The sequence below is a fragment of the Ursus americanus genome, chromosome 3 (genome assembly GCF_024610735.1).
Source record: "Ursus americanus isolate L20-20 chromosome 3, mUrsAme1.1.p, whole genome shotgun sequence".
NCBI classification, from domain to species: domain Eukaryota; kingdom Metazoa; phylum Chordata; class Mammalia; order Carnivora; family Ursidae; genus Ursus; species Ursus americanus.
This window is the reverse complement of record NC_142129.1, coordinates 36,648,972-36,675,569: the sequence shown is the minus strand read 5'-3', so window position 1 is coordinate 36,675,569 and position 26,598 is coordinate 36,648,972. Positions and strand designations below refer to the sequence as shown.

Genomic DNA, 26,598 nt, shown 5'->3' with positions numbered 1-26,598 from the left:
TTGGTTGCAGGGCGGCCATCAAAGTGCTGCCAGCCTGAGGAGCGACACAGGCAGCAGGCCAGACCTCACCCTGATACGCTGCCGTCAGCACCCAGAACCGGGGCCTGGAGCTGAGGCCCGTTTACAACCTGAAGGGTTCTCGGGTGCTGTGGGTTCCAGGTTCTAGAATGACACCCACTGGTCTCCAGCTGGCGTTCATCCAGGACCGCGCAGTGAGACTAACACACGTGCCTCCCTTCTACTGCCACCAGGAACCGCGCGGACCCAGGACCCACGGCACGTCAGACAGTGAGCTGGGGCTCTGCGCTCGCCTCATGCTGCCTACAAGGAAACTGAGCTCAGAGATAGATGGAACCAGCTTTCGAGGCAGGAAAATCTGGGTTCGAGTCTAATTCTTTTTCAACGTCTCGACGTCAGACCTCTGGCAAAGGCCTTTAACTTCTTGTTAAAACTTGTAAAACGAGGGATAGGGATACATACCTCATCGTTTTGGTATGAAGCTTAAATAAGACAAGGTAAAGAACCTCTTCCCGCTGGGCCTACAGTAATTCAAATTCCAGCTCTTTTATTCAAAGGCCTGAGTTGTTTCCATGCTGTAGTCATACTTCTTTTTGAGGAATGCCTCTTGTTGGCCAGACTAGGATAATAGTCACGTTCCCTTCCAAGCCTTGGTCACAGGGGTCAATACCATAAACATTCACTAACTTGCTCTGTGTGCTTCCGGGGACGTGGAGTCAACAGCAGAAGCAATTAATACATGGCATGACTCCCGGTGAGCAATGGTGATGAGAAAGTACTCGACAATAAGCTCTGATGCTTACCACTTCACGCTTTTCCACTTCAAACCAGCGGGAGATTCCAGGCAAACTCTGCACCAAGTATAATGATGTTCTCTCCACCCAGAGACTCTACGGAATACAAAACAGATTAAGTCCCCAAGTGTCCCTTCTTCCTAGTTACTAAGCTGTGACTAACGTTAAGCCATTCAATTTGGTCAGCTTTGCTTATTTCTGTAGGCTTTTCTGTAGTATCCCTTCTAGCATGTGGGCAATCCCTTCACACTCGTGACGCCTTCACGGTACCCTGATGCCATGTTAATCATTCCCATTCTGTGTTGTCAGACACTTTTTCCTGCGTGGAATACGTGATCTGCTGTGGACAGCAAGTTTAAAACAGAGCGACAGGCCACCATGTTATTTTCTTTGCTAGTTCTTTCAACTCTGATTTAAACCCCCCTCACTCCTTAAGGCCTTGCCATTTTTATCTGGAAGGGGTAAGAGTATCAGCTAGTCAACACAGGCTTAGGATAACAACATCCTCATGGAGGGAAGGTCCATGAAGAATCATGGAGCTCCGTCTTTCTGTTTTAAAGAAGAAGATGCTAAGGGTCAAGGAGGCAACGTGACCTGCCCGGGGGGTATATTCTAGTTCCCTGTAGAAGCAGCAGGTCCTGCCCACTAGAACTTCTGACTTCCTCACTATGCCACATTTTCTCATGCCCATTGGAACAGCCATCATCCAGGAGAATCTGTATTTAAAGAGCTGAGGCTTCCCCTGACCAGGAGGGCACCCCCATGACACGTGAAGCCAGAGCCACCTTGATAAGAGCCGCTGTGGACGACAGATTTCTCTCCTGTCAACCATGTTTCTATGTCTATGCCTCGTTTCTTATTTAAACAAAGTAGATTCTCAAGAGGATAATAAACTTCATGAAATCCTTGAAATAGTGCCACTTATTCCAGAACAACAGAAAATGGGAGGATTTGTTCATATCAGCCAAGATACACTGAAACAAATACGGCAGAGTCCCCGTGCCAGCGGCTGGAAGCATCGTGGTAGGGACAGGGAGGGGAGTGGGCAGGGAAGGGCGCAGGGCAAAGAGAAAGGAACACTCGCGGTGCTGGGGGAGAGCAGAAGGAAGCAGGCAGGCACAGCAGCCTGTGGGAGGAGGACAGCACTTCTCAGAGGAGGTGACACGTGAGCGGAATGCTGAAGAGTGAGTAGGAGTTTGCGAGGTGGAGGGAGGGGGGGAGCACCGCAGGCAGCAGGAAGCAGCCCGCGCAGAGGCCCGAGCACGAGGCTGGAGAAAGGGAAAGGGCAGGGCAGGAGATGGAGAAGAGAAGTTCAGTGTCGCTGGAGCCCCAGAGGGAGGGTGGGTGAGTGGGCTGTAGCACAGATGAGGCTTCTGGAGGGGCAGTTCGGTGCCAGATGCCCAGGGCTGGAAGCACAAGAATAAGGAGCCAGATTTATCATTATTTTCTAGGGGGATCGCTATACCATGGATAAATACATCAAGTGATGGCCATGAGGAAATGTGCTGCAGCACAAAGTACTAGAAGGTACTAGAAAGTGTGGGTTACAGTGTAGGGTCTCCAGGTAGTTAGAATGTCACTTTGAGCAAGTCAACTGCCTGACTACAGCAGATCTCAGACTTTTTATTCGGTGCCAACAACTGCAATGAAAACTATATCATAAACTAATGATCGTTAACTGGTTTTGTGGGACACAAAGAAAAATGTTAAGTATCCAAAAGGACTAGAAAATGATCATGGATCTTTTCAAGGACATCCCAGTACTGTCTTCCAATAGTTTCTTTGCCTTGATAGGTAACCCATCAGACCTCCTTGCAGAGAGGACTGCTCTGTGTTGAGGCCCATCGTGACCCTGCAGAATGACCCCAGCTTCCCTTTCTGATCGCCCGGCTGTGCCTCATTCCTGGAGCTGCTGCCATGGGCAATGGGACCTGACACTTAGGCACAGGCGACGAGGACAGTTAACATCAGAGGATCACTGCTCATAGCGTTAGGAGAACGTTTCCCGGCTCAAGTAGAGACTCTGTGATGGGAGAAGCTAAGCCAATTAACCCACAGTAATAGGTTTGTTTTGCATTCTTTGTAGGGCGGGGGGGGGGGGGATTCCTGACTAACCGGGGATCTACCTGCTCTCACTCTGTCACTGCTCTCAAGGAAGGAAGAGCTAATGTATCTGTGGCACCATCCCCGGTAGGGCTGTGAGACAGCCCAAGAGCTCCGGACGGCAAGGCTTCTTCCAACTACGGAGAATGGACAAGTCAGCACATGCAAGGGGTCTAGGGTTTGCTCTCACTCCGGGTCCTCTCAGAAGTCCTAATGACGCACCATTCTAACAAGAAAAAGCGGAAGCTCGCACAGAAATCTTCCACTCTACCAGCAGTCTGCCTAACTGTTCCCTGTCTCAGAATCTTCGTGTCCCCTGTCAGGTAAGCCTTCTTTACTGACTGCAGAGTATTCTACCTGAGAACAAACGCCCTGCAGTCCCCCCAGTTGGTGCAACCTGAATGAATGAGAGGACTGAGCACAACTGTGACATCTCGAAGACTGGTCTGAGGACCACCAGCATTGTCACAAAGAAGCTGGTTCCAGGCCTTCCTCTCAGACCTACTGAGTCAGGCTTCCGGAGCTAAGGAGTCTGCTTGGTTAGAAAAGCACCCCATAACATAAGAAAAAATTATTATTAAAAAAAAAAAAGAAGAAAAGAAAAGCACCCCATAGCACTGTGATACATCGTTGAGTTCGAGATCAACAAGACTCAATGATTTCTGGTCCCTTTTGATTCTATCACTTGACTCTATTCTGGTGTAAATACTTGTCAAGGGTCTTGTTCCAAAGAGCTCCAAGGAAACTGTATGTAATAAAAACTGCACAGTACCTTGAATTCATTTTCTTTATCTTTAGTGCCTTTGTGAAATGGTCTGTCGTAGCGGAATTTCCAGATATGATTCACTTTATAGAAACTTTTGATGTTGTCTGGAACACCCTCTCTCTGCAGGACCTCCTGGCTCTCCGGGATGGGAGTCACGGCATAGATCTGCAAATCTAGGATTAAAAAGTCAAGGAGGAAACCCGACTTGGCAAACGCCATGGAAATCTGGCTTGAGCTGAGCTGTGGCAGAGAGCAGAGGATGGGTAACAATCTGGTGTTTCCATTGGGTCGAAGTCATTAGAAAAACTGCCAGGAAGGTGCCAAGAACTCAGTTCATAACAAACCATTTCTCAAACGACAGGCCTTGAACTAGTTTTAGGTAGGTGATTCTGACAAAGTATCTGTTTAAAATATCTGTAACTTGTGAATTTATCATTGATATTTTCTTCTTCTTTCTTTTCTTGGTGGGGTGTGGGTGGGAATGGCTTGGATCCTAGGTACTCAGAATTGTATTATTCTAATCCTTAAGAGACACTCTTATCTTTAGTCCATGCATGGCCCCTCTTAATTAATGTTTGTGAAATAACGTATAAATACCCATGCAACCATGACCAAAGACAGTAACCAGTTCTGACAGTGATTTATATTTACCTGTGTGATGCTCTGTGTCTCGAGCCTTCCCACACTTGGGTTATCACTCTCCCAAATCTTGGACTGATAAGCAGAGTGTTGTTGTAGTTGACATTTAAAAATTACATTAAAGGGGTATCATATGAATCACTGAACACTACATCTAAAACTATATGTTGTACTGTATGTTGGCTAATTGAATTTAAATTAAAAAAAATAAAGGGGTATCATATGTACTTGTATATTTACCTTCTTCTCTTTTCATTCAAAGAAGGATAGCAAAATCTTTTCCCTTATGTAATTTCTTGCTTCTGTTGCATTTTATTTTCTACTTTGAAATGGTATCCATGATTATCAATGGGACTTTCTGGTCTTCTTCAAGATCTTAAGGTTTGGGAAGAGACAGAAGCATTCACAAAGGAGTGCTGGGGTGAATTCCCTTTGGCTCTAGTGCCTGGGTAATTTCGGTTGAGTTGTTTGTATTTAGATAACGAAAGTGTCAACTGTACAGCAATCATCAAAGGCTGTCCAAAATGCCATGGCGAAGAGTCCCCCAGATACTAAAGTACCTCCTTCTCTGCACTTCCTTCTAGAATAAAAATATCAAGGGAAAAGGGGGTGAATGATAGGTGCCAGTAAATATAATGCTATTATTTCCTCCAACTGAAGCAGTTTCCACAGGATATGTTGGAGGAAAATTATGCTAAGGGAAATCACTCAAAGGAGCTTTAAAAGCAGGGTGGAGATATAGAAAAGTTTTAATTGAAAGGGAAAAAAATTCGTTACCAGAATCCTTAAGGGATTTCCTTTCAACTGGCATTGTGATAATAAAGAGAACAATTCTGTTCAGAAGGAGCTAAGCTAAAATCGAGATGAGTGAGAAAGACGGGGAGTAAGAACACAGCCGAGGGGCCCGAGGCTGAGCAACCTTGCCGGAGAAGGCTCTGCAGCCCCCGGCCAGGGGCTCTAAATGCAATCCCCGCCCCCGCCCAGGTGTGGATACACTGAGCTTCCGCCTGGAAGATGGTCTCGTCGGGCTGGTTGGCATGCTGCATGGCGATGGCGTGGGGGAACTCATTCAGCATTCTCTGTTGGAAGGCCTCCAGCCTTTCGTAGTCGTGCCCTCGACACACAAACTCCTTATTCTGGAGGCGAAATAAACAAAGCAATGAGAGCCATGTAATTGAGTGCATTCATTACAGACAGAAGCCAAAAAAGAGGACCCTGGCAGGAAGTGAGTGTATGCCTCACATCCATACACTGTAACAAAAACCCCCCAAAAACAGTCTGAAAAATTTGCCCAGATATGAAAAATGAGCAAGGATCATGAGCTTCCCTCTCTACTGCTTTTGGCTGGAGCCGCCAGCACGTGCCACTCCTCCCGGTTCGTGTGCATGGAGGTGCAAAGAGGCATCGGATTCTCAGAGCACCAAGATATAAGACGAAGCAATCACGTTACCTCTAAATGCTAATGAGCACATGAGTTTAAGATTTTTTTTTAATAAGCTGGGTATCAGAGCTTAGTGGATAAATTCTCAATACGGAGGGAGAGAAAGTAAATGCAACCTCCAAAAATGCATTTTATTGCATTCTTTACAAAGGCCACAGAGCTTGGCCTCCACGCTGGATCCTGGCATGGAAGAAAGGAAGACTGAGCCTGTTTGCTTTGCATTCCTGCTCTCAGCAGGGCTGGCACAGGAAACTTCTCTGCCATCACCAATTCGTCTCGGCTTCCTGTAGCCAAGACTCTTACTTACTGGCCCAAACTGAGATTAAGGATTTTTAGGGACTTGCCAAATGTTGGACACAATTCTTTTCTGTTTTTTTTTTTTGTTGTTGTTGTTCGTTTGTTTCGTTTTATAAGATGTATAAGTATTCTGTGGGCTGGGACTGTCTCTCGTGCAGGTAAAAACGGTGAAGGTTATCCTTGAGGTAGGCTAGAGGGCTAGAAAGGCGGGCAGGTTTCTTTAAAGCACCTTACTGCTCAGGTTAGGTAAGAGGGAACCCGACCAGTTTAACGGTTATGAAGTTCCAACTGTTGAAAGCAGTCACTGACCAGGCACTCTGCACCTATCTAACTTCCACTAAACCTGAGAGGTGGTCACTCCTACATCCCGCCCCATTCTAGAACTAGGAACCGAGGATTGAGATCTTCCTGTACTTTGTCCACGTGTACTGTATTCATGCTCAGGTGTGGGACCAAGGCCTGAGCTCTGTCTCTGCTGAACATGGCCGGTGGAGCCAGAAAAAACTCCTAGTTGCTACGGGGACCACAAAAGGTTGAGGGTGCCATGCCCTGAAGATCTTTAAGAGAAAAAGGGAGTGGTTCATGGTCTGAGGGAGCTAGCTAAGGCCCAAGGTTCTCAGCTGCATCTCAGCCTGATGAGGTTCCTACAATTGCACAAAATGCCTAAGGAAGAAATCTGAGCCAGGGTCAGGGGGCTGAGGGTTGCAGCCGAGAAAAGGCAGCTGCAGGCAAGCCAAGGAAACAGCAGGGAGTGGGGTCTAAAAACCTGCCACAATTCCTCACAAACGCCCAAATAAACCACAATCCTTTGGTAACATAGGCTAAGACAGACTACCTAGAAATCAGGACCCCCAAACAATCCCATGTTTAAAACTTTCTAGATGAAAGAAGGCATACCTCCTGATGCTATGTATTTTTTATTCTACTCAAAAGATAATAAATTTGCTTGATAAAATAAAACTGCATATTCTTGCATATTACAGAAGTCCCCAAATAAATATCCGAGTACTCTAATAACTGCAACCTTTTTAAGGCCATGCTTATATATTACAGCAGTTTGTAAAATCAGGGGTTATCTTAAGCATATAATCATTCAATGGTGTTAAGAAGTCATTCTGAAATAGGGGCGCCTGGGTGGCACAGCGGTTAAGCGTCTGCCTTCGGCTCAGGGCATGATCCCGGCATTACGGGATCGAGCCCCACATCAGGCTCCTCCGCTATGAGCCTGCTTCCTCCTCTCCCACTCCCCCTGCTTGTGTTCCCTCTCTCGCTGGCTGTCTCTATCTCTGTCGAATAAATAAATAAAATCTTTAAAAAAAAAAAAGAAGTCATTCTGAAATAAAAATGAATTTGGGGTCTGATACTAGAGTTGCCAAGAAGTAAAAAGGAATTAAGCATTTCCCCCACCAATACATTTTTTTCATCACAGCTTTGAGATAGAGCTCACATACCAAAAAGTCCACCCTTTTGAAGGTTTTTAGTATATTCACAGAGCAACTATCACCACTGTCGAATGTGAGAACATTTTCATTACCTTGAAGAGAAACTCATTCCCATCAGCAGTCACTCCCTGTTTCCTCCACCATCCCCCCAGCCTGAAACCACTAATCTACTTTCTGTTTCTATGGATTTGCCTATCCTGGACATTTCATTTAAAAGAAATCATACAACATGTAGTCTTTTGTGACTGGCCCCTTTCACTTAACGTGACATGCTTAAGGTTCGTCCACTTGGTAGCATATGTAAGTACTTCATTCCTTTCTTATTGCTAAATACCCCACTGTATGGATACACCGTATGCTGTTTATCCACTCATTAGCTGATGGGTATTTGGGCTGCCTCTACTTTTTGGCAATAGTGAATAATGCTGCTATGAATATTTGTGTACAGGTCTTTGCGTGGATATATGTTTTCAATTCTCTTGAGTATATAACGAGGAGGGCAATTGCTGGGTTGCATTTGTTAATGCTTAATTTTTTAAATTGTCTTTTTCTTTTGAAAAGGAAATACGTATCTAGGGTAAACAGAAAAAAAATCCCCAACAGTACAGGGCATACAGTGAAAAGTAAATCTCTCTCCCATCCTTGACCTTGGTCATTCTCCTCAGACAAATCACTACTCCGAGATATGCTGTGCATAAAGAGATTGTCAATAAAGAACCCATTTTTCATGAGGGTAAAAAAACTACTTAGATCATACACTTATATAAATGTATTAGTTTACTGCAGCTCGAAAAATAATCTTGAAATTGATCAACAAGGAAATTTTTAATGTTAATGTTTGCTTGTTTTTAAGTTGAAGGACAGACTAGAATCTGATTTCCTAAAAAGAAGTCCAGCCCCATGATTCTGAAGAGTGTGGTGCCCTTTAGAAACCAACAGAGGGTGACCCTTCTCTTTCATTTTGAAGAAAATGCCATTTATATCTAGAAAAGCTGTTTTGAAGAGACTAATAACATAGGTTGATTTATTCTAAATGACTTTCTAACAAAATTTATTTTATTAGCCAATTTAGTTTTCTAATTTGCTAAATTCCCTTTAAAATTGTGGCTCCTAAACTACTTCTGATTTTTAAAAAACTTTACATTTTTAATTATCACAGTTTCATACAAGATAAACGTCTAGGATACTTTACAGTGCGCTTGCTAGCTGAACTCAGAATTTGATCAGGGCTACAATACGACTTTTGTGGGTCCCTTCCTCTATAAAAATGTACTAAAAATCATACTGAGGGACTGATTTGGTATAAGGACAAATAAATACATAATAATCTAATGTATAATATACAATTTAATATAGAAGAATTTCTTCAACCAAAAAAATTCACTTCTCTTCTTCCGATCTTTAAAAGAAATTTAAATACTTTTGTAGGCAGTATTATGATTTGTAAAGACTGTACCCACTATATGTAACAGACTGATGAGCCCTGAGTATGACGTGGAAGAAACAATAATCTTTTACTTTGCTTGATTTTAGCTGAGAAAAGAAGGGTGTCTGCTGCACGAGAGTCACGTCTGGACCCTCCTGTGGGGTCTCCGGCCCTCTGCGCTGAGACTGTCCCCCTTCTACTCACCCCCTGGATCCTGGCCATATACACCGGGCAGGGGATTGCTGATGATAGCCGGGGCCTAGAATGCCCACTTTCAAAACTTAGTCTTTCAAAGTCAGCAAGTGTTCTAAACCTGCCTCCGTTTTTTTGTTTTTGTTTTTTTTTTTCTGTCTCTGTTTTTGATCCAGAATCAAGCTTTCCTCTGTCTCAGGTCCATTTGCAGAGTCAGCGTTGTGACCATGTACACCATCACGGAGACTCCCTCTTCACCCAACAAGGAGATTTTACTAACGTCTCCATGGCACCGGAACACATGGTCATTTCAAACTGTCATTTGAGTGTGTGCACTACGTAATCCTAAAATGAATTTTTGTCTATGGTGTTTGGCTATTTTGGACTCTATGTTTATATTTAGTGTGTGTGTATATGTAGGCAGGTGTATGTGTGTGTGTGTGTGTGTGTATATATATACATATATATACACACACACACACACACACACACACATACATAAACATATATATGTAAACTTTATATGTAAATATATGAATAAATACATATAAAACTTTCATTCTAAAAGAGAGCTAAGTTAATGATTATTAAACAAATAATGAAATCCAATCTTTCTCCTCTCCCTCCTCCTTCAAGTATCCCCATCCTGTATTTACTCATATGTGCCGGCAGTTAAAGCAAATGCAGGACAACACAAATACCAAAGTACTTGTATGCTGAGATTTCAAGTTTGTATTGAATTTGCTCAATTTCTAAATTATTCCAGATACTTCTCCTTAGTTACCTGGGGAGGTACACTTCCTCTCCCAACCAGTGTTTTCCTATAAGTAAGTGTAAGTAAGATGTTACACACTGAAGGGTTAAGGTAAATCTTTAAGCATGTAACAGACGACTTGGCATAATGTAAAAAATGGTAAGAACAGAGTCAAATATTTTATGACCCACTAGGTACCTTAGAACGTCTGGAAGAGTTTCCTTGGCAGAAATAGTTTATACTAACAATAAATGGGATCTCTTGGCTGGGTGACATTTACCTTTTCACAAAACCACTGACTGGGCTCCTTATGTGACTCTGGAGGGAGTTTCTACGTGACGTGAGACTGGGGTGTTTTATGTCGCCTGCAATGCCCTACCATTTTTCTCTAGTGCTAACTCTATGGAAATCACAGACTGAACAGAACAGTAAACATCAGTCACACAGGGGAGCAGCTATAATTACCAAATACTGCTCATTAGATACAGTGAATTTAGAAATTTAGGAAGAAAAATCAAGTAGTTGCTTGATAGCTTGGGAAATTATTGAAAACAAGGTATTCTAGATTTAGTACGGTGTCTGCACACTAAAAAGTTAAAGGAAAATCTCATGAGTTATTGTTCTAAAAGGACAAAATGTCATTAAACATCTTAATTTTCTTGACTGGGATATCTATTTTGGAAGTATAACAGCAAATTAAATAGTGCATTAACTTACTCTTAAGAAAAATGGAAATTTTTTCCCATAAAAGCCAACTCTGAAGAACTCTGGTTCAAGACGTTGCTGGTCCATAATTTTGTCATACAAAGAGGCTTCCATCATCTAGGAAAGCAAAGGAGAGGTTCTAATAATTTTATCTCACCCTTCAACTCTCCCTATTTATAGAAGAGGATATTTCTTCTATATAAAGGGGCACTTCACTATAATTTTCAGTTTGCAGAAAAGAAGGTTTCACTCCCTTTCTGTGCTTTAAGGCAGGGATCAGAAAACTTATTTTGTAAATGGCCAGAGAATAAAAAGTCTAGGCTTTGTAGGCCATATGGTCCCTGTCACAACTACTCAGTTGTGCCAGGTCCACAGGCTACAGGTTGCTGACCCTGCTTTTAAAGGATCAAACATTATTCCATGTTCCCACCAGAGAAAACAATGTCTATGCACAAAGCCTATCAAGAAAATATTTTCCTCACAATTAAATAAAAATGAACATGAATTTTAAAAAAATGAACGAACTATTAGAAGCCAAATCTTTCTGGAGACTTCTAGTGCCAGATGTACTCACCTGTGGATTTGGTTCTCCTTGGTCATGGTAATTCAGGACATTTGGAAGGTGCAAGCTTGCACAGGTTGGACAGGGATAGACCAAACCCAAGGAGACCCATTGTGCAAAGTGCTGTCTGGGCTGAAAACTCTTAAGTGTGTCTCTGACAATGTTGGCACTATGAAGCACATAAAACTTATGGTCTTCCATTCATGGTACTACCATCCTCAGGGTTTATAGAGAAAGACTATTATTGCACTTGAAAACTTCTCTCCCTCCCCCTGCCCCCAGTAACAGCACCCCAAAGAGCAGTTGGCATGAAGTGTAATGCTTTGGGTTTATAAAAATTGGAGTGACTATGGTACCCAAGGGCTCTCCCGGGTAAACACTGTTACCTCGCTTCTGTTACAGGGGGTGTATGCCAAGAGAAGCACACAAATGTTCTTATAGAAAACAGCAGTGCCTGCCAGAGGCAACATGATGGACTGAAGTTAAAACAAGGGTTTTTTTTTTTTTTTTTCTTTGGTTTTCACGTTAGGAGAAACATCGATGAACTACTGGCATAAAATACTACGCCGGCAGCACAGGACCAGTTCCTGCAGGCTGAACGAGGTCCTTGTGGGGTATGGGATTTTACGAGCTGTTAAAGGTTCACAATATCAGCTCATAAACTGCTACCTTCGAATTAAAAGGCAACCTCATAATCTTCTTCTTATTTTAGAAACCCTGCAGAGCTTAAGTGTTATAAAAAGAGGACACACAATGCTCGTGGCTCTGAAGAGTAAGGACTCAGAGTCCAAGAGGGACCCGTCTGAACCTGAAAAGAAAAGAAGGGACAAAACGTCTGGTTCAGGAACACAGAATATGGAACACCTTGAGCTCTTGGGCACTAAGACCTTGGACGTTGCTGACCCTAAACAGAGAGGACACCTACGGAATTTAGCCCTGGAATAGTTGGAGATGGGTCAGCTAGCCATGTCTACTGTTTCGCTGTGCAGATTACGAGACTAAGAATGGTATGTTGTGGTAGAGATCTGGTTACAAGTGAGAAGCTCTTCAAACAGTGTGGAGATTTCTCCTCAATAAACTAAAAGAATTAATCACGGATTAGATTGTACATTGCTGACGGGATGTTTAGAAGAGATCAAAGGCTCACTTCTGTGTACTAATCAGAAGCATTTGCTATTTCTCTGTATAAATAGCTGAGTAGGCTGCAGAGGAAAGACTCCTCTTAAAAAAGCCTTCTGCAGGGCGCCTGGGTGGCACAGCGGTTAAGCGTCTGCCTTCGGCTCAGGGCGTGATCCCGGCGTTATGGGATCGAGCCCCACATCAGGCTCCTCCGCTATGAGCCTGCTTCTTCCTCTCCCACTCCCCCTGCTTGTGTTCCCTCTCTAGCTGGCTGTCTCTGTCTCTGTCGAATAAATAAATAAAATCTTTAAAAAAAAAAAAAAAAGCCTTCTGCAAGACAGGTCGAGATGATCACGAAGTTAATTTTATAGAACGATACTAGAAAGTTAATGAAAACAGGATGCCATCGCCTGATTAGCATGCATCCAGGTTCCTTACCCTCATCTTGCTCAGGTTTCTGTAGTCATAATAACTCTCATACTGCTCTGCAATCTTCCGGCACAAGATGATGCCATTCTCCCAACACTGTGGACAAACGAAGGATATAAATGCTAACGATCCCACAACATTTACTTATTTCCACCCAGAGGTCAGGGTGGAACTGCTTTCACAGCATCAAGCCTTACTTCTTAATCTTTATAATCTACCTTTAATAGTACCACTGCCACTTTAAGCTTGGTAACAGCATGCAATTAACATGTAAATTATTAAAAATCTTTAGGAAGTGAGAAAATATTATCCACCACAACAGGCATTAACATATGGTGCGGAAACATTTTCTGGTGTCATTTCAGAATCATCATCTTGAAATAACTACAGTTCCACAATGGCCGAGGAGATGAATAAACGGGCCCTTGGTGCTAAGGAGGGAATTACCACTGACCCCTAAGGCCCAATTATCCACAGCTGGCACGCTGGATTCCTTGCTTGGCTCAATTGCACTTGTAAATTGTGAGAATCTAACCCAGCTGGTTACTCTCAGCAGAAATACAAAAATTCTTTCGTCTAGCCCAAGTGTCAGCAAACTTTTCCTGCACAAGGCCAGACAGTAAATAATTCAGGCTTTGTAGGCGATACAGTCTTTGTCACAACTACCCAAGTCCACCATTAAAGCACAAAAACAGCCACAATGGATAAGCTCGTCTGTGTTGCAATAAAACTATCATCTAGGGACATGTGAATTTCATGTAATTTTCATCTGCCAGATATTCTTTGTCTTGCAGTATCTTTCAAACACTTAAAAATGTGAAAGCAATTCTTAGAATGTGGGTGGTACAAAAATGGTGGGTGGTTAGCCATTTGACCCATGGGCCATAGTTTTGTAACTCCCCATCTAGCAAACCCTCCTCGGAAGGGCCAAGATAAGCAGACGGAGATTTTATAACAGCTTATCCTATAGATGGAAACTTCCCCAGAGGAGGACACAAAGGCATTTCCTTGCTATTAATGCAACAAATGATATGTCAGGGTATTTAGATACATAATAAAGGAGGATAGGAAAGAGGCAATTTCCTTGCATCAAATTACGCAATTATGTTTTGTAAAAGAATGACAGCCACTGTTTGTATTTAGTCTCCTGTTTAACCTTGGCATTTTGGGAGATATATTTAAATCTAAGACACGTATCACCAAAGCATCCAAATATTTAAATCAAATAGACAACTGTGGTCAGATTCTTAAGTCTTCCTAAAGGGTACTGCAAGCCCTTGAGGAGGGAGGCGGGGTGGAGTGACGTAACGGGCTGAATGGCATCATCAGGTCAGTGAGGTTTTTCGATACCCTGTGGCACCTCTTAACTATATGATGGGATGCCGTAACATTCTTTAAACAAAGTCAGTTTCATTTTTTTTACCTTACCAAAAAAGGGGAATGGGGCAGAATACATGCCCATTTGGAGAGGTAGGTGAGGGGTGGTAATGGTTTTTCAGAGAATAAAATACCTGGGTGTCAAAACCTCCAGACCAAAGTATGGCCCCAAATTTGTACACATTGGAATCTCAAGTCCTTGTTAAAGCCACAAAATCCCCTGCCCCATGCCAGACATACCCAATCAGAATGTCTAGAGGTGGGCCTGGGAATGTTAGCAAACTCTTGGGTGTTTTTAATGCACATTAAAATCTGAGGGTGCCTGGCTTGAGGAGGTGGGCATGAAAAAACAGTAAATGAAAGGAAACACGACACCAACGCAATGGCCTTGAGAGAGGCCCCGGGTGGGTGGGGCTACTTACTTTGCCTCGGTCAAAGTTCTGGATGATAGCAAGGTGCAGGTGCTCCTTGCGCTGCCATTCTGTCTGCATGGGGTAGGTCAGGAACTCCCGGAGGGGCCGGTCGGACCATTCCAACAGCTCATCGTATAACAGGAGAGTATATGCAGCCTCTGAAAGTTGAGTGGGAAGGCAAGGATCAAGACAGGACCCCCGAACAGCCTGCCCTCAAATGGGGCTGGTTTGGGACAAATTGGAGAAAACACTTTTTGAATTTCATGATAATGAAGAAAAATGTTCAGAATATATGCAAGAGCCAGTTAATGAGTGAGGACTCCCCCGGGAAGATGGAATTATCAGAGATTTGTATGTCATCTTTTGGCTCCTTATATTTATTCTCTCCCCCAATTCTCCCTTTCTCTTTTTCTCTTTCTTGCCTTCTCTTCTCATCCCTCTTCCTTGTTTCTACAAGGGAACAAGGTGTAACAAAAATGTCTGCTGCTGGCGTAATAAAAATGTTTAAGGATATATTGTTGGAGCTTGTTCAAAGAAATAGGGAGACATGCCTTTGATTGCTGGGGAAGTTCACTGGAAAATCCCTTGGGGTGAGACTATGGGCATCTTCCAAAGGACGTGCTTAGGAAACAAAAAATGGTAATTAAATTCTTCTTGATAATAAAAGGCTGAAAAAATTTCTCTCTCCACAGAGAGGACTGTTGTGTGTTGCACAGTATGACCCTCAATTGGCCCCACAAATCTTCAGTAATGGTTACCGAAGTCATCACATGTTTGGTACGGTTGGGATTTCTGGGGAAAACATGTAAAGAGGTGATATTCTGTATACACACATGGCAATGGTAATCCGTAGGCTTAAGTGCCGGTGACAGGGAGTGCATTTAACAGAGTACTTGCCATTCTGCAGGTCTCTTCCTGAATCTTAAATCTGGCCGAACAGAGCAACAGGAACCAGAGTTCACTGTCACTGATGAGGGACTACGATAATTATTTTTTCCTTTAATATTGTAATAGCCAACTCGTTTATTAAATGGAATAATATGGGCAAACCCTTATGTTATTAGTCCATTTAATCACCATCCCTGTATGTAATAGTTGGGGGCTGGGTGGTGCAGTCGGTTGGGTATCTGACTGCTGAGTTCACTTGGGTCATGATCTCAGGGTCATGAGCTCGAGCCCCAAGTGGGGCTCTGTGCTCAGCGCAGAGTCTGCTTGAGCTTCTCTCTCCCTCTCCCTTTGCCCTTCCCGTTCGTGCTCTCTCCCTCTAAAATAAATACATAAATCTTAAAAAAGGATGTAATAGTCGCTTTTAACGCAGCATCAGTAAATGGTCATTCTTGGTCTTCGTTGATTTGCCTTGAGCGTAACCACACATAGAGCTCCAAGTAGCAGGCCAAGTCCTAGTATGATGATTTGGCGAGATGATTTACATCTCAGGGTGTAAAATGTAGTTGCAGTGAGAAAGGCCTGGGTCCCTATCACTCTTGCCTCTTAACTTGTGGTCGTCCCGTGAGGCACAGGCTCTGACCGTTTTTCCTCTTAATTACCTTTGGTGATCTTAGTCTCCTGGCTTCAATAACTGCAAAAGCGTTCATACCCCACCAGCGGTCTCTTACTCCCTCGGTTCGGTTTGCACACTGTCACCAGTGTGATCTTCCAACTGCAAAGGATCACACTGCTCCCCTGATTCAAAGCAGCCGGTGACTCACAGTAGTAACAATAAATGTAGGCTTCCTACAGGGACAGAGAAGGCTGGCCATGACCCGGTCCTACCAGCCTCTGCTCACACTTCCCACTGTCCCTCCACACAGTACATACAGGAAGGAGCTCACCACTGTTTCTCCTCAGAAGCCTCCAGCCTCCATGCCTGGAGCCCCTTGACCCCAACTTCGGCTTTTGCTGAATGAAACAAAATGTCCTGATCCGGACGCAGCCGTACAAGAAAGCTGCCCAAACGGAATGGAGGCACCCTCTGTTTTAATGGGCACTAGCCAAATTCTGTCTTGTCGGAGCTGAATGTGGAACGGACAGAGGACAGTATCGGCTAAAGGGTCTTGGTTAAGTGGCGGGTGCAGAAACAGAGCTGAATGGCCACCACGGAGGCTGCCATGGAAGACTGCTTTTGATGGGACAAGAATGATAATAATAATGATGGTCAGATCTGTGCTGTATCTGAATAGCTTTCCAGTTTTCTGAGACCTCCTGAGATGACTTCCTGATCTTTAATTCCCCACATATCCTTATAATAAAGGCCAAGAAGCTAAGAAACACCTGCAGCCCCTCACAGACCACTCCTTCAAGATTTGGCCCTGCACTGCTGAATAACCCCTTTTTCTCTCAATACACAGCTCTGGAATGATCACTTTTGTCTCTCAAATTTCTTTTGTGTCTCCCCCAATACCTGAGAACTCAAAAAATACCCTTGCGATTAATCATTTCATAGTGAAATGGATGAGAAGGACCAAGCGAACCCCTTCCCCTATTAATCATTTCATAGTGAAATGGATGAGAAGGACCAAGGGAACCCCTTCCCCTAGTTGTCAGCTCCCCATAGGGAATGACTGAAAGGGCCATGAAGGTCCAATTCACAGAGCGGGAAAGTAGAATGGTGGATGCCAGTGACTGGGGGGAGCGGAAAACGGGAAGCTGTTGTTTCATGGGTACACGGCTTTGGTTTGTGCAGATGAAAAAGCTCTGGAGACCGGGAGCGGGAATGGTTGCACAACAATGGGAATCGTACTTCGTGGCACTGGGCTGTACATTTAAAAACGGTTAAGATGGTAAGTTCCATGTCACGTATATTTTACCATAATAAAAAAATATGACAAGTGTGGGGGGCAACGAAGGGTTTTTAGTCCATCTCAACTGCTTTCCAAATCACACTTGCCCTGGGGCGGCCCGGGGGGAGGCAGAAGATGAGGAGTGAGTGTACCCCTGCGGAGCCTGCGAAGACAAGCAGGGACTGGCAAGCCATCAGAAGAAGCCGACGAATGACTGAATGGTGACATGGACAGGTGCAGAATCAATGATTCAGGAAAATGATGATGTCTCTCTAGGGTCAATGGTGTGCGTAAAGGAAGCTGTAGAAACTCTTCATGAAAGCAAACAGATATACCTTTGAGGTGTGACCGACACAGGAGACTAGTGAGGCTGGTTTTAAACACATCAGCAAACTGTAGATGTTTTATTGCAATACATCAGATATTTATTCTTCTGCATCTTTTTTTTTTTATTTTAATGATTTTTTATTATATTATGTTAGTCACCATACAGTACATCCCCGGTTTCCCATGTAAGGCTCGATGATTCATTAGTTGTGTATAACACCCAGTGCACCATGCGATACGTGCCCTCCTTACTACCCATCACCAGCCTATCCCATTCCCCCACCCCCCTATTCTTCTGCATCTTAAGAAGACAACAGTATGTGTTGAAGAGGGAAGAATGAATCACATCCAAAATTTCCAGCCATCTTTTAAAAAGTATTTAGAATTTTGAACAAAAGGCATCGCCACATAATTAAACATGGGCCATCTCACTCCATCATCCTGACAAGTGTACAGTGAGGACACCCATGTGCGACAAGAAAAAAACACAGGAGAAGACTAGAAAGGAATTAGGAATGGACAGTACTGTCACAAAAGGCTGCAAAGGGTTAAAGCCATTGAAACAGAATCCTACGAAGATAGAAAAGTTTCCCCATTAATTTCACTTTCTTCAAGGACACACAAAAATGAGGACAGAGGAGCGAAGAGTAAAATGTTGCAGGGGAGGAGGACGTATTTCTTATGACTTTGGGGAACATAAAAACTGCAAGTTCAGTAAACAAATTAAAGAAACACAATTTGCCCATTTCTAAGATATAATCCGATTTGGACTCTTTCAGAGAACAGTTACATAGCTGGAAGAGCTTGTCCTTAGTTCCCTCCCTCATTTCTTTTTTAATGGACTTCAAACTAAGTCCAGTAGGTGGTTTTCACCGCTACAAAGGCTAGGCTCACCACTTCTCTCAAAATTTGGCTACTAACTACTCTAAAAATGGTCATTTAAACTCTGAGACAACATACCTCCAAAATCAGTCTATTTAATCAAAACCACCAGCACATCTGTGAAGAGATACTGGGGCTTCCTTAGTGTCTCAGGAATTACCAATATTGAAGGAAAAAAATCTCTGCAGGTGTTAAAATTTAACTGAGTAAATTTATTGATGATGCATTTATTTAAATCCCACATTGCTGGGGCGCCTAGGTGGCTCGGCTGGTTAAGTGTCATACTCTCGGTTTCCTCACAGGTCATGATCTCAGGGTCACGATATCAGGGTCGTGAGATCCAGTCCAGTGTCAGGTTCTGCTCTGGGTGTTAGGCCTTGAGATTCTCTCTCCTTCTCCCTCTGCCCCACCCCCACCTTTCCCACACGCGCATGTGCACGCTTTCTCTCTCTCTCTCTCTAAAAAAAAGAAGAAAAAATCTCAAATTGCTGGGCACTAAAATGAGAAAACTAAGAAAACGTCATCTCTGCCTTCAAGGAATTCACCCTTTAACTAAAGATACTCTACCTACCTACGTATACACACACACACACACACACACACACACACACACACACCCCTTATATAACTATTAAAAACGATGTGGTAAGTGCCTTAATGAAGCCTGAAAAAAGTGCAATGGAAAAAGAGTTGGATTCATGAACTCAGCCCATGGGAGAGGGGTCAGGGAGCATGGCGTTGCCATGGGCAAGAAAAGGAAAAGAATTATGGGAAAAGATGGTAAAGGCACACGCTCTGAAAGATAAAGACGAGGAATGTGGTCCAAGTGCTAAGATGAGGCTGCACAGAGAGGTGTTGGTTTTATTATGGTGGACCTTGAATAAAGAGTTTGAACTTTTTTTTGTAGAAGATACCAACTGAAAACAGTTATATCTAGAAAAGGGGCTGGTGAAATTGTCTTGTAAGGCCAGACAGTAAAAAATTTAAAACAACTTATAATGATTTATAATCTAGCTTGCAGGCCATACGATCGTTGCAACTACTCAGCTCTGCCTTTTGCAGGCACAAAAGCAGCCATGGACAATGTTCACGTAAGTGGGTGTGGCTGAGTTCTAATAAAACTTTCTTTACAAAATCAGGTGGTTGGTCTACAGGCTGTAGTTTCTGTCCCCTGCTCCGAGGCTAATTAAGAAACAGTCCAGGCATGAGACGATGAAGGCCTAACTGAGGCTGCGTGAGTGCGAACAATGAAAAGGAAATGGTTTTGAGGGATTGTTAGGAAGGGAAATCAACAGGGGCGCCTGGGTGGCACAGCGGTTAAGCGTCTGCCTTCAGCTCAGGGCGTGCTCCCGGCGTTATGGGATCGAGCCCCACATCAGGCTCTTCCACTATGAGCCTGCTTCTTCCTTTCCCACTCCCCCTGCTTGTGTTCCCTCTCTCACTGGCTCTCTCTATCTCTGTCGAATAAATAAATTAAAAAATCTTAAAAAAAAAAAAAAAAAGGAAGGGAAATCAACAGAACATGGTGACTCATTATGTGATGGAGGCAAAGAGGTACCAAAGACAACATCGAGGTCTCCACACTGAGAAAACGGTGATGCTGTTAATCGATACAGTGAAACTGTAGCTGGAAGCATTATTTAAATTCTGGCCACATAAGCACCATTTCAGAAAGGATTGCTTTCTTTTAAAGCTGGAGAAGGGGCCACAATTCAGGAGTTCCTGGGAAGAACAGCGTGGCAAAAGACTCAGATTTATAGCTCCTACATGCAGTTAAAGGGTTCTTTTCTGGTTATGATGTAGTGAGCTCCTTGTATCGTATCATTCCCCAACTAAAAACCGTAGGCAGGATATATAAGGCGAATCTTGGAGGATTCTGAAGAGTAAATAAGAGACGGTGGGCAGAGTAAGAAAATCTATACTCAAAGAATGACCATAAAATAGTGAGTTCACGGTTTTTATTTTTTTGCCTGCATTTCGTATGTCCTGGCTTCACCGTCCTGGTCTCCCGGACTACAAAAGGAAATGCACAGAAAAAGCTCCCAGAAAAGCTCCTCTGGTCAGAGGATTGAGAAGAGGATCTTCCTGGGTACTGGAGTCCTTTGGACCCTTCTAGCATCCTCTGAGACCGGGGGACACAGTGCAAAGCTGTGGTGCGCACAGAGTGGGCATCACCGTGGTAGCAGAGGCATCCACGGGCTTTTATGTTCGCTGCTTGGCCCCCAGGAAGACCAGCTGTAGGGAGTGCATCATAGTGTGGGGAGGATCAAGTCTTGGCTTTGACTACTTTGGCTCCGATTAAGCAAGAGTGCTAGGAAAAGGAGCCTTTAGGAGATAAGAAAAGTGAGGAAGATCACAGAGAGGAGGCACATGTTGTGTATAACATCCTGGGCTCCCTTGCAAGCTGCATGTACATTGGACAGGCCAGAATCAACATTACAAAGATTTTGAGAAATGAACTATGGTACAGACCACTGGTTAGGTCCCTGGATGGGCTCTCCCTGGATGACATATATGTGGGACAGCTCAGAACTGCACAGCAAAGGCTTTGACAACTGAACTGACATTGGAATCACAACCTTCAGAAGGTGGTTAGGACTTGAGGTTTGAATCTAACTGGGCTGACAGTCTGCTGAAATTAAAAAAAAAAAACCCTCAACATTCTCCAGAAGATTTTAAGAGAACCCAGAGTCTCATTATATTCAAAGTGTTCATGAAACAACCCCAAATGACTTGACATTCAAAGAAACAGGATAACTAAAAAAATTTCAAAGGGAAAAGGCAATTAACAGATGCCAATCCCAAGATTCAGTTTTTGGATTTACAGAGCAATACTAGGAAGCAGCTATTACAACTGTGCTCCTTAAAGTAAAAGTAAACACTCTTGCACTCTTGAACAGAAAGATACAAGTTCCCTACAAAGAAATGGAAGCTAAAAAAAAAGAAAAAGAAAAAAAAAAGAAAGAAAGAAAAGAAAAAAGAAAAAAAGCAAAAGTGGGAAGGAAATTTTAAAAATGAGTAATATAGTAACAAAAATTTAAATTTCACTGGAAGGGCTCAGTAGTTGAATGGAAATGGCACAGAAGAGTCAACAGACTAGCAAATGGATCAATAAAAATGATCTAATTTGAACAAGAAAGAAGAAAAATTGGGGGAAAAAATGAGCAGAGCCCCAAGAAGTTACAGATAACCAAAAGGCCTAACATTCATGTCACTTCCAGTTCCAAAAGAGAAGGACCAGTGCAGAAAATATATTTGAGGAAATAATGCCTGAAAACTTCCCAAATCTGGTGAAGGAAGTAAGTCTGTACATTCAAGAAACACCATGGACCCAAATAGCATAATCTGAAAGAAAGCCATGCCTGTATACATCGTAACCAAACTGCAGGGAACCAAAGATAAAGTCTTGAAAGCAACCAGAGAAACTTATACATTATACACAGGGACACAATTTAGATGACTGCTAACCTCTCCTCGCAAACCATGGTGGCCAGAAAACAGCAGAGCAACATTTTTCAAATACTGAAACAAAAGAACTATCCACCTAGAATTCAATATCCAGCAAACGTATCCTTTAGGGGTAAAGGCAAAATGAAGACATTCTCCAGTGAAGGAACACAACGAGAATTTTTCACCACTAGATCTACTTTTTTGTTACTGTTTTGTTTTTAAAGATTTTATTTTATTTATTTATTTGAGAAAGAGAGAGAGACAAGGAGAGGAAGAGAGAATCCAAAGCAGACTCCACACTGAGCACAGAGCCCTACTCGGGGCTCAATCCCATAACTGTGAGATCATGACATGAGCAGAAACCAAGAGTCAGCTGCCCAACTGACTGAGCCACCCAGGTGCCCCTCACCACTGGATCGACTTTAAAAGAAATATGAAAACAAGTTCTTTAGGTTGAAATAAAAACGATAAGAAAGAGGAACTAAGAACTTTCATGAAGGAAGAAAGAAGCAACACACACAGTAAATATATGAGCAAATATGATAGACTAATCCTCTTAAATTCTTTAAAACAATAGGCATGACGGTTAAAGTAAAAATTACGCATTACCCAGTGGGGTTTTCAATGTATGCGCATGTAACATGTAGGACAACTACAACATAATGTTATTTAATTTAAAGTGGTAAAATACCAACTGTAGGTAGACTCTGCAAAGTGAGATATGTATTTTGTAATCCCGAAAGCAACCTCTAAAAAACAATGCCAAGAGATATAGTAAAAAAGCCAATGAATTAAAATGGAGTACCTAGAAACATAGATCCAATTAAAAATTTCAATTTCAAAGTACAAATGGCTGAGTCCTCAGCTCTAATTATACAAAGCAAAGGAGTGGCCATGTATAATGCACCAGGGTCCAGCCCACTCTCCCCAGCCTGAGCCAAAAGACAGAGTTACCTGTGAAGTTTTGCGCTTTGAGATGCAGATCATAGAGTTTGTGGATGTAGCGAATATACATCTCTTCCTTGTTTAGTTCAGTCTTATAGAAGTTCTGTAAAAAAGAATACAAGTATGGATCGTTCCTCAACAGTCTGGCCTGAAAACAGCTGCTTTCTACTCTGTAGAAGTTCCAGGTCTGGAACTACAAGGATGGATGCATTTCTCCATATGAATATCTTTTTAACAATTAAGGGAGGAGGCCCAGCGATAATACTTTTAATGCAACACTGTGTTAAACATTACCTAGCAATTACTGGATAAGCTGATAATGCTTGGGGAGTGTTACCGCCAGTGACTCACATTTCTTTTGTGCTCTATTATTTTTTTGTTAGTTTTACTGCCTATTCAACTAAAAAAAATATTAAAAATAACATAGCAGATTAATCTGCTTATTAAACCTCAGCCCTGATATTCAAAGGATAGCTTAATTTCAAATTTCAAACATATTTTGCTCTGAAGAAAAAAAAGGATCTAAGATCTATAGGTAAGGACGAATAAAAATAATGTAAAAGCATTTTTTCTTCCCCTGAAGAATCACGTAAAAGGGGGTAAGTGAAAATGCTCTGTATTGGGGAAGTATTATTCTGAGTTTCTTGCTTGTGTTGTAGTTTCAATATTTCCAGTCAAGGGACTATTAACAAGAGATTCCAAACTACTATTACAGGGGCATGCTTATCAAAAATATTTATTTTTTTAAAAAGTATCTGGATATTACTAACCTTGTCTAAAATGTTTTAACATTAGTTATGAAAAATTCAACTCTGACTTACCTGGACACATTATGTTGGCTTTTTAAAGGTGTAAACTATAAACACCCACACGTTGTCCTTCACCACATCATACAAAGTACCTTAGCCCTCACTGAACTTAGTAAACGTAGGAACAAAAATGTACATGACATTAGGTTCCAGCAAAAGCGGGATGCCATGAGGTTCTAAATGGGCCACTTTTTGTTAGAGGATCACTGTGTATTATGAAATCGCTGGGGAAGTCTTCCAAACTACTCTCACGGTTGTTGACTGATCCTAGCTGCTACAGGGAAGAAGGCACAATGAGCAGTGATATGGGGTTACATCTGTTGACCTGAAGGAGTGACAGGTTTTCTTTAAGGGGGAAAGACCAGGAATTCTAAAAATCTTTGAAAAGGATTAGCTAGACAGGGCTCTGGTGACAAACCAAACTAGCCAATGTGGCTGCTTAAATTGCACTTGGCTTCGAGCCCAAGGACCTTCTGTCAAATGTACTTTCTGTCCACTACCTAATAGGTGTCTATTCTTCAATATGAGAACTCTTATAACCTTGAGGCACTGGCATTTAGTAGAATGCATCAAAAAATTTTTTTCTTCCAATTTATACCACTATCCTCCCCCTTTTCCTCTTGTCTCCTATAGATCTTGGCATTCCTTAAAAATCTAAGTAAATAATGCTATTCACATCTTATTATGACCAAAATCATTTTAATTAGCAAGAATTGTTGTACCGTAAACACAAGTCTAACAACCCCACAGCAGGCTTTTTACATTATGAAGGGATGATTTGCTCTAATAGCTTTCTGGTAAGAAGCAGCATTTTTTTGAGAACAAAATAAGTGATCACTCTGTAAATGAATAATTCCCCTTAAAAAAAAAAAAAAAAGATCTTTCCAGTCAGCAGATGAGAATTTTTCACATATGTCTGGCAAAACTTGTGACACAAAGAACAAAACAATAATTACATTTCCTAGTATGAGTCATGTCAAACATTATGCATTTTTACCAATTTAACACTACAGTTTAACTTCAATCCTGTGAAGGAATCCACAGCTCTCCTGAAGACAATCTGGAATTAATCTTTCCAAAGAGTTAAGGAAAATCTCTAAGAGGAAGTGAGTAGTTGAAGAGAACCATATTACTACTAGAAAACATCAAGAACTTTCCATATGGACTAGAAGCTAAAAAGATTAGCTTCAAAGTTATGTATTTGGCACTTCGATAATAAGCATGCTTGTGCTGGTTTGAAATTAGAACAGCTTTCAAAATGTTAACATTGTTGGAGTGCCTGGGTGGCTCAGTCAGTTAAGCGTCTGCCTTTGGCTCAGGTCATGATCCCAGAGTCCTAGGATCGAGCCCTGCGTCAGGCTGTCTGCTCAGCCGGGAGTCTGCCTCTCCCTCTCCAGCTGCCTCTTCCCCAGCTCATGCTCTCTCTCCCTCAAATAAATAAAATCTTTCTTAAAAAAAGTTAACATTTTCTATAAAGACTGTTCTTGTTCAACGCAAAGCCAAAGGATAAATTCTTTGTGTCAAGTGAATCCTGCTGGGGCCACTGATTTTATTAGGTGTCTGGCTTATTCCTATGCGGGGGGGCTACACATATTCCGGGCAGAGCATTCATTACCGGTGGAGAAGGAAATGATCTCTTCTGTGACGCCAACTGAGGAAACGAATCTAGAGTCCGCATGTACCTGTTTACCTCCACAGAGAAGGCACTGTGGAGGAAGATGGAGACAAGGGAAGAAGATTCTTCTGGAAAAAGGTAAAGATTGTCCTTTGAGGTTATTTATGAAACTGTGTGGCCAGTGTTGGGGAAAAGCCGGGGTTAAGGAGCTGGACTAAGAAGACGGAAAGCTTACAGAGCGCTCAGATCTTCTGCCCAAACACTGATGCACGGGTAGGGATATAGAGGCAGCTTGGGCTGAGGATCTCGAGCATGGTAAAAGGTGGGCAACAGCAGGCAAGACCCTGGGGACACACATGCAGGAGACTTCCAAGTGGTAATGATGATGCTCAAGGTTAGAAATGAGAGCTCAGAGGGGAGGTGAGTGGGCCAACCTTGTGAGTCTGGCCTGGTGGCCTGAGGTCACCGTTGGGTCTGATGACAAAAGTTATGGAAGAAAGCGAAGCACAAGATGGGGCTGGAGAGAGGACTCTCAGGTCTCACTATTTTTAGTGACTGAGTTTGGAAGTGGAGATATGGGACACGAATTCAAAAGGAGGAACAGGCAGTGGGTGTGGTAAAGAAGGACACGGGCATCTATTCAGAGGTGAAGCAGAGTGCAGTGAGAACACAAATTAGGGAAACTAATAGCAAGAGAGCAGAAGTGCTGTGCTTTGAAGAGGGGCTGTGAGGGGAATAAACAGAACAGATTGACAAGATGGAAGCCAGTGAGCTAGGACAAGACAGAGGAGACTGGGGGCAAAAGACACTTCCAAGGTGCCCGGCAAAGAGGGACCAGTAGGACATGTGAGTGATTCCAATAATCAGAATCAGGAGAAGAATGTCCATGCAAGCACTCGGAATAGCTGCTGAGGTTTCATCTATTCTGCAACATAAGAAAAAGCAACCGTGGCTCTCACAAATTTAGACCTGGAAGCAGTCACATATTCCTGTATTTCAAATCTGACTCAAAAGCATCTATATTAACATATATATATATATATATAAAAGAATATCTGTATGTATGGTCATTCTTTAGCTCTGTGGTGAGAATACCATCCTATTTATCAGTTAGTGATAAGACATTTTAGTACAATTTAGTTTTAGTTTTCCAGGACAATTGTGGTTTAGCCTGTTTTCCTTACATAATATTTAATTTTACTCTTAAAAAATATCCTCTTTGGGTGATCAATTATATGGTCATCTTAGTTATAATGCAAAACTTCACAAAAGTGGCATTAGACACTTAATTTGCAAACAAGCTAGAGAGTGAA

The 26,598-nt window shown here is 42.5% G+C and overlaps 1 protein-coding gene across 4 annotated transcripts in view; it reads right to left on the bottom strand.

Annotated features, from left to right (window-relative positions):
• The window catches only part of DOCK4 (dedicator of cytokinesis 4), a 409,713-nt gene that overhangs the window by 31,253 nt on the left and 351,862 nt on the right, over positions 1–26,598 (bottom strand). For all 4 annotated transcript variants that reach the window (XM_045792824.2, XM_045792826.2, XM_045792825.2 and 1 more), the window contains 7 exons: positions 22,871–22,964; positions 14,487–14,635; positions 12,697–12,783; positions 10,590–10,694; positions 5,315–5,456; positions 3,688–3,854; positions 822–908 (listed from right to left, as the gene is read on the bottom strand). In XM_045792824.2, the coding sequence (XP_045648780.1) occupies positions 822–908; positions 3,688–3,854; positions 5,315–5,456; positions 10,590–10,694; positions 12,697–12,783; positions 14,487–14,635; positions 22,871–22,964 (831 nt within the window). The remainder of the gene's footprint in view (positions 1–821; positions 909–3,687; positions 3,855–5,314; positions 5,457–10,589; positions 10,695–12,696; positions 12,784–14,486; positions 14,636–22,870; positions 22,965–26,598) is intronic.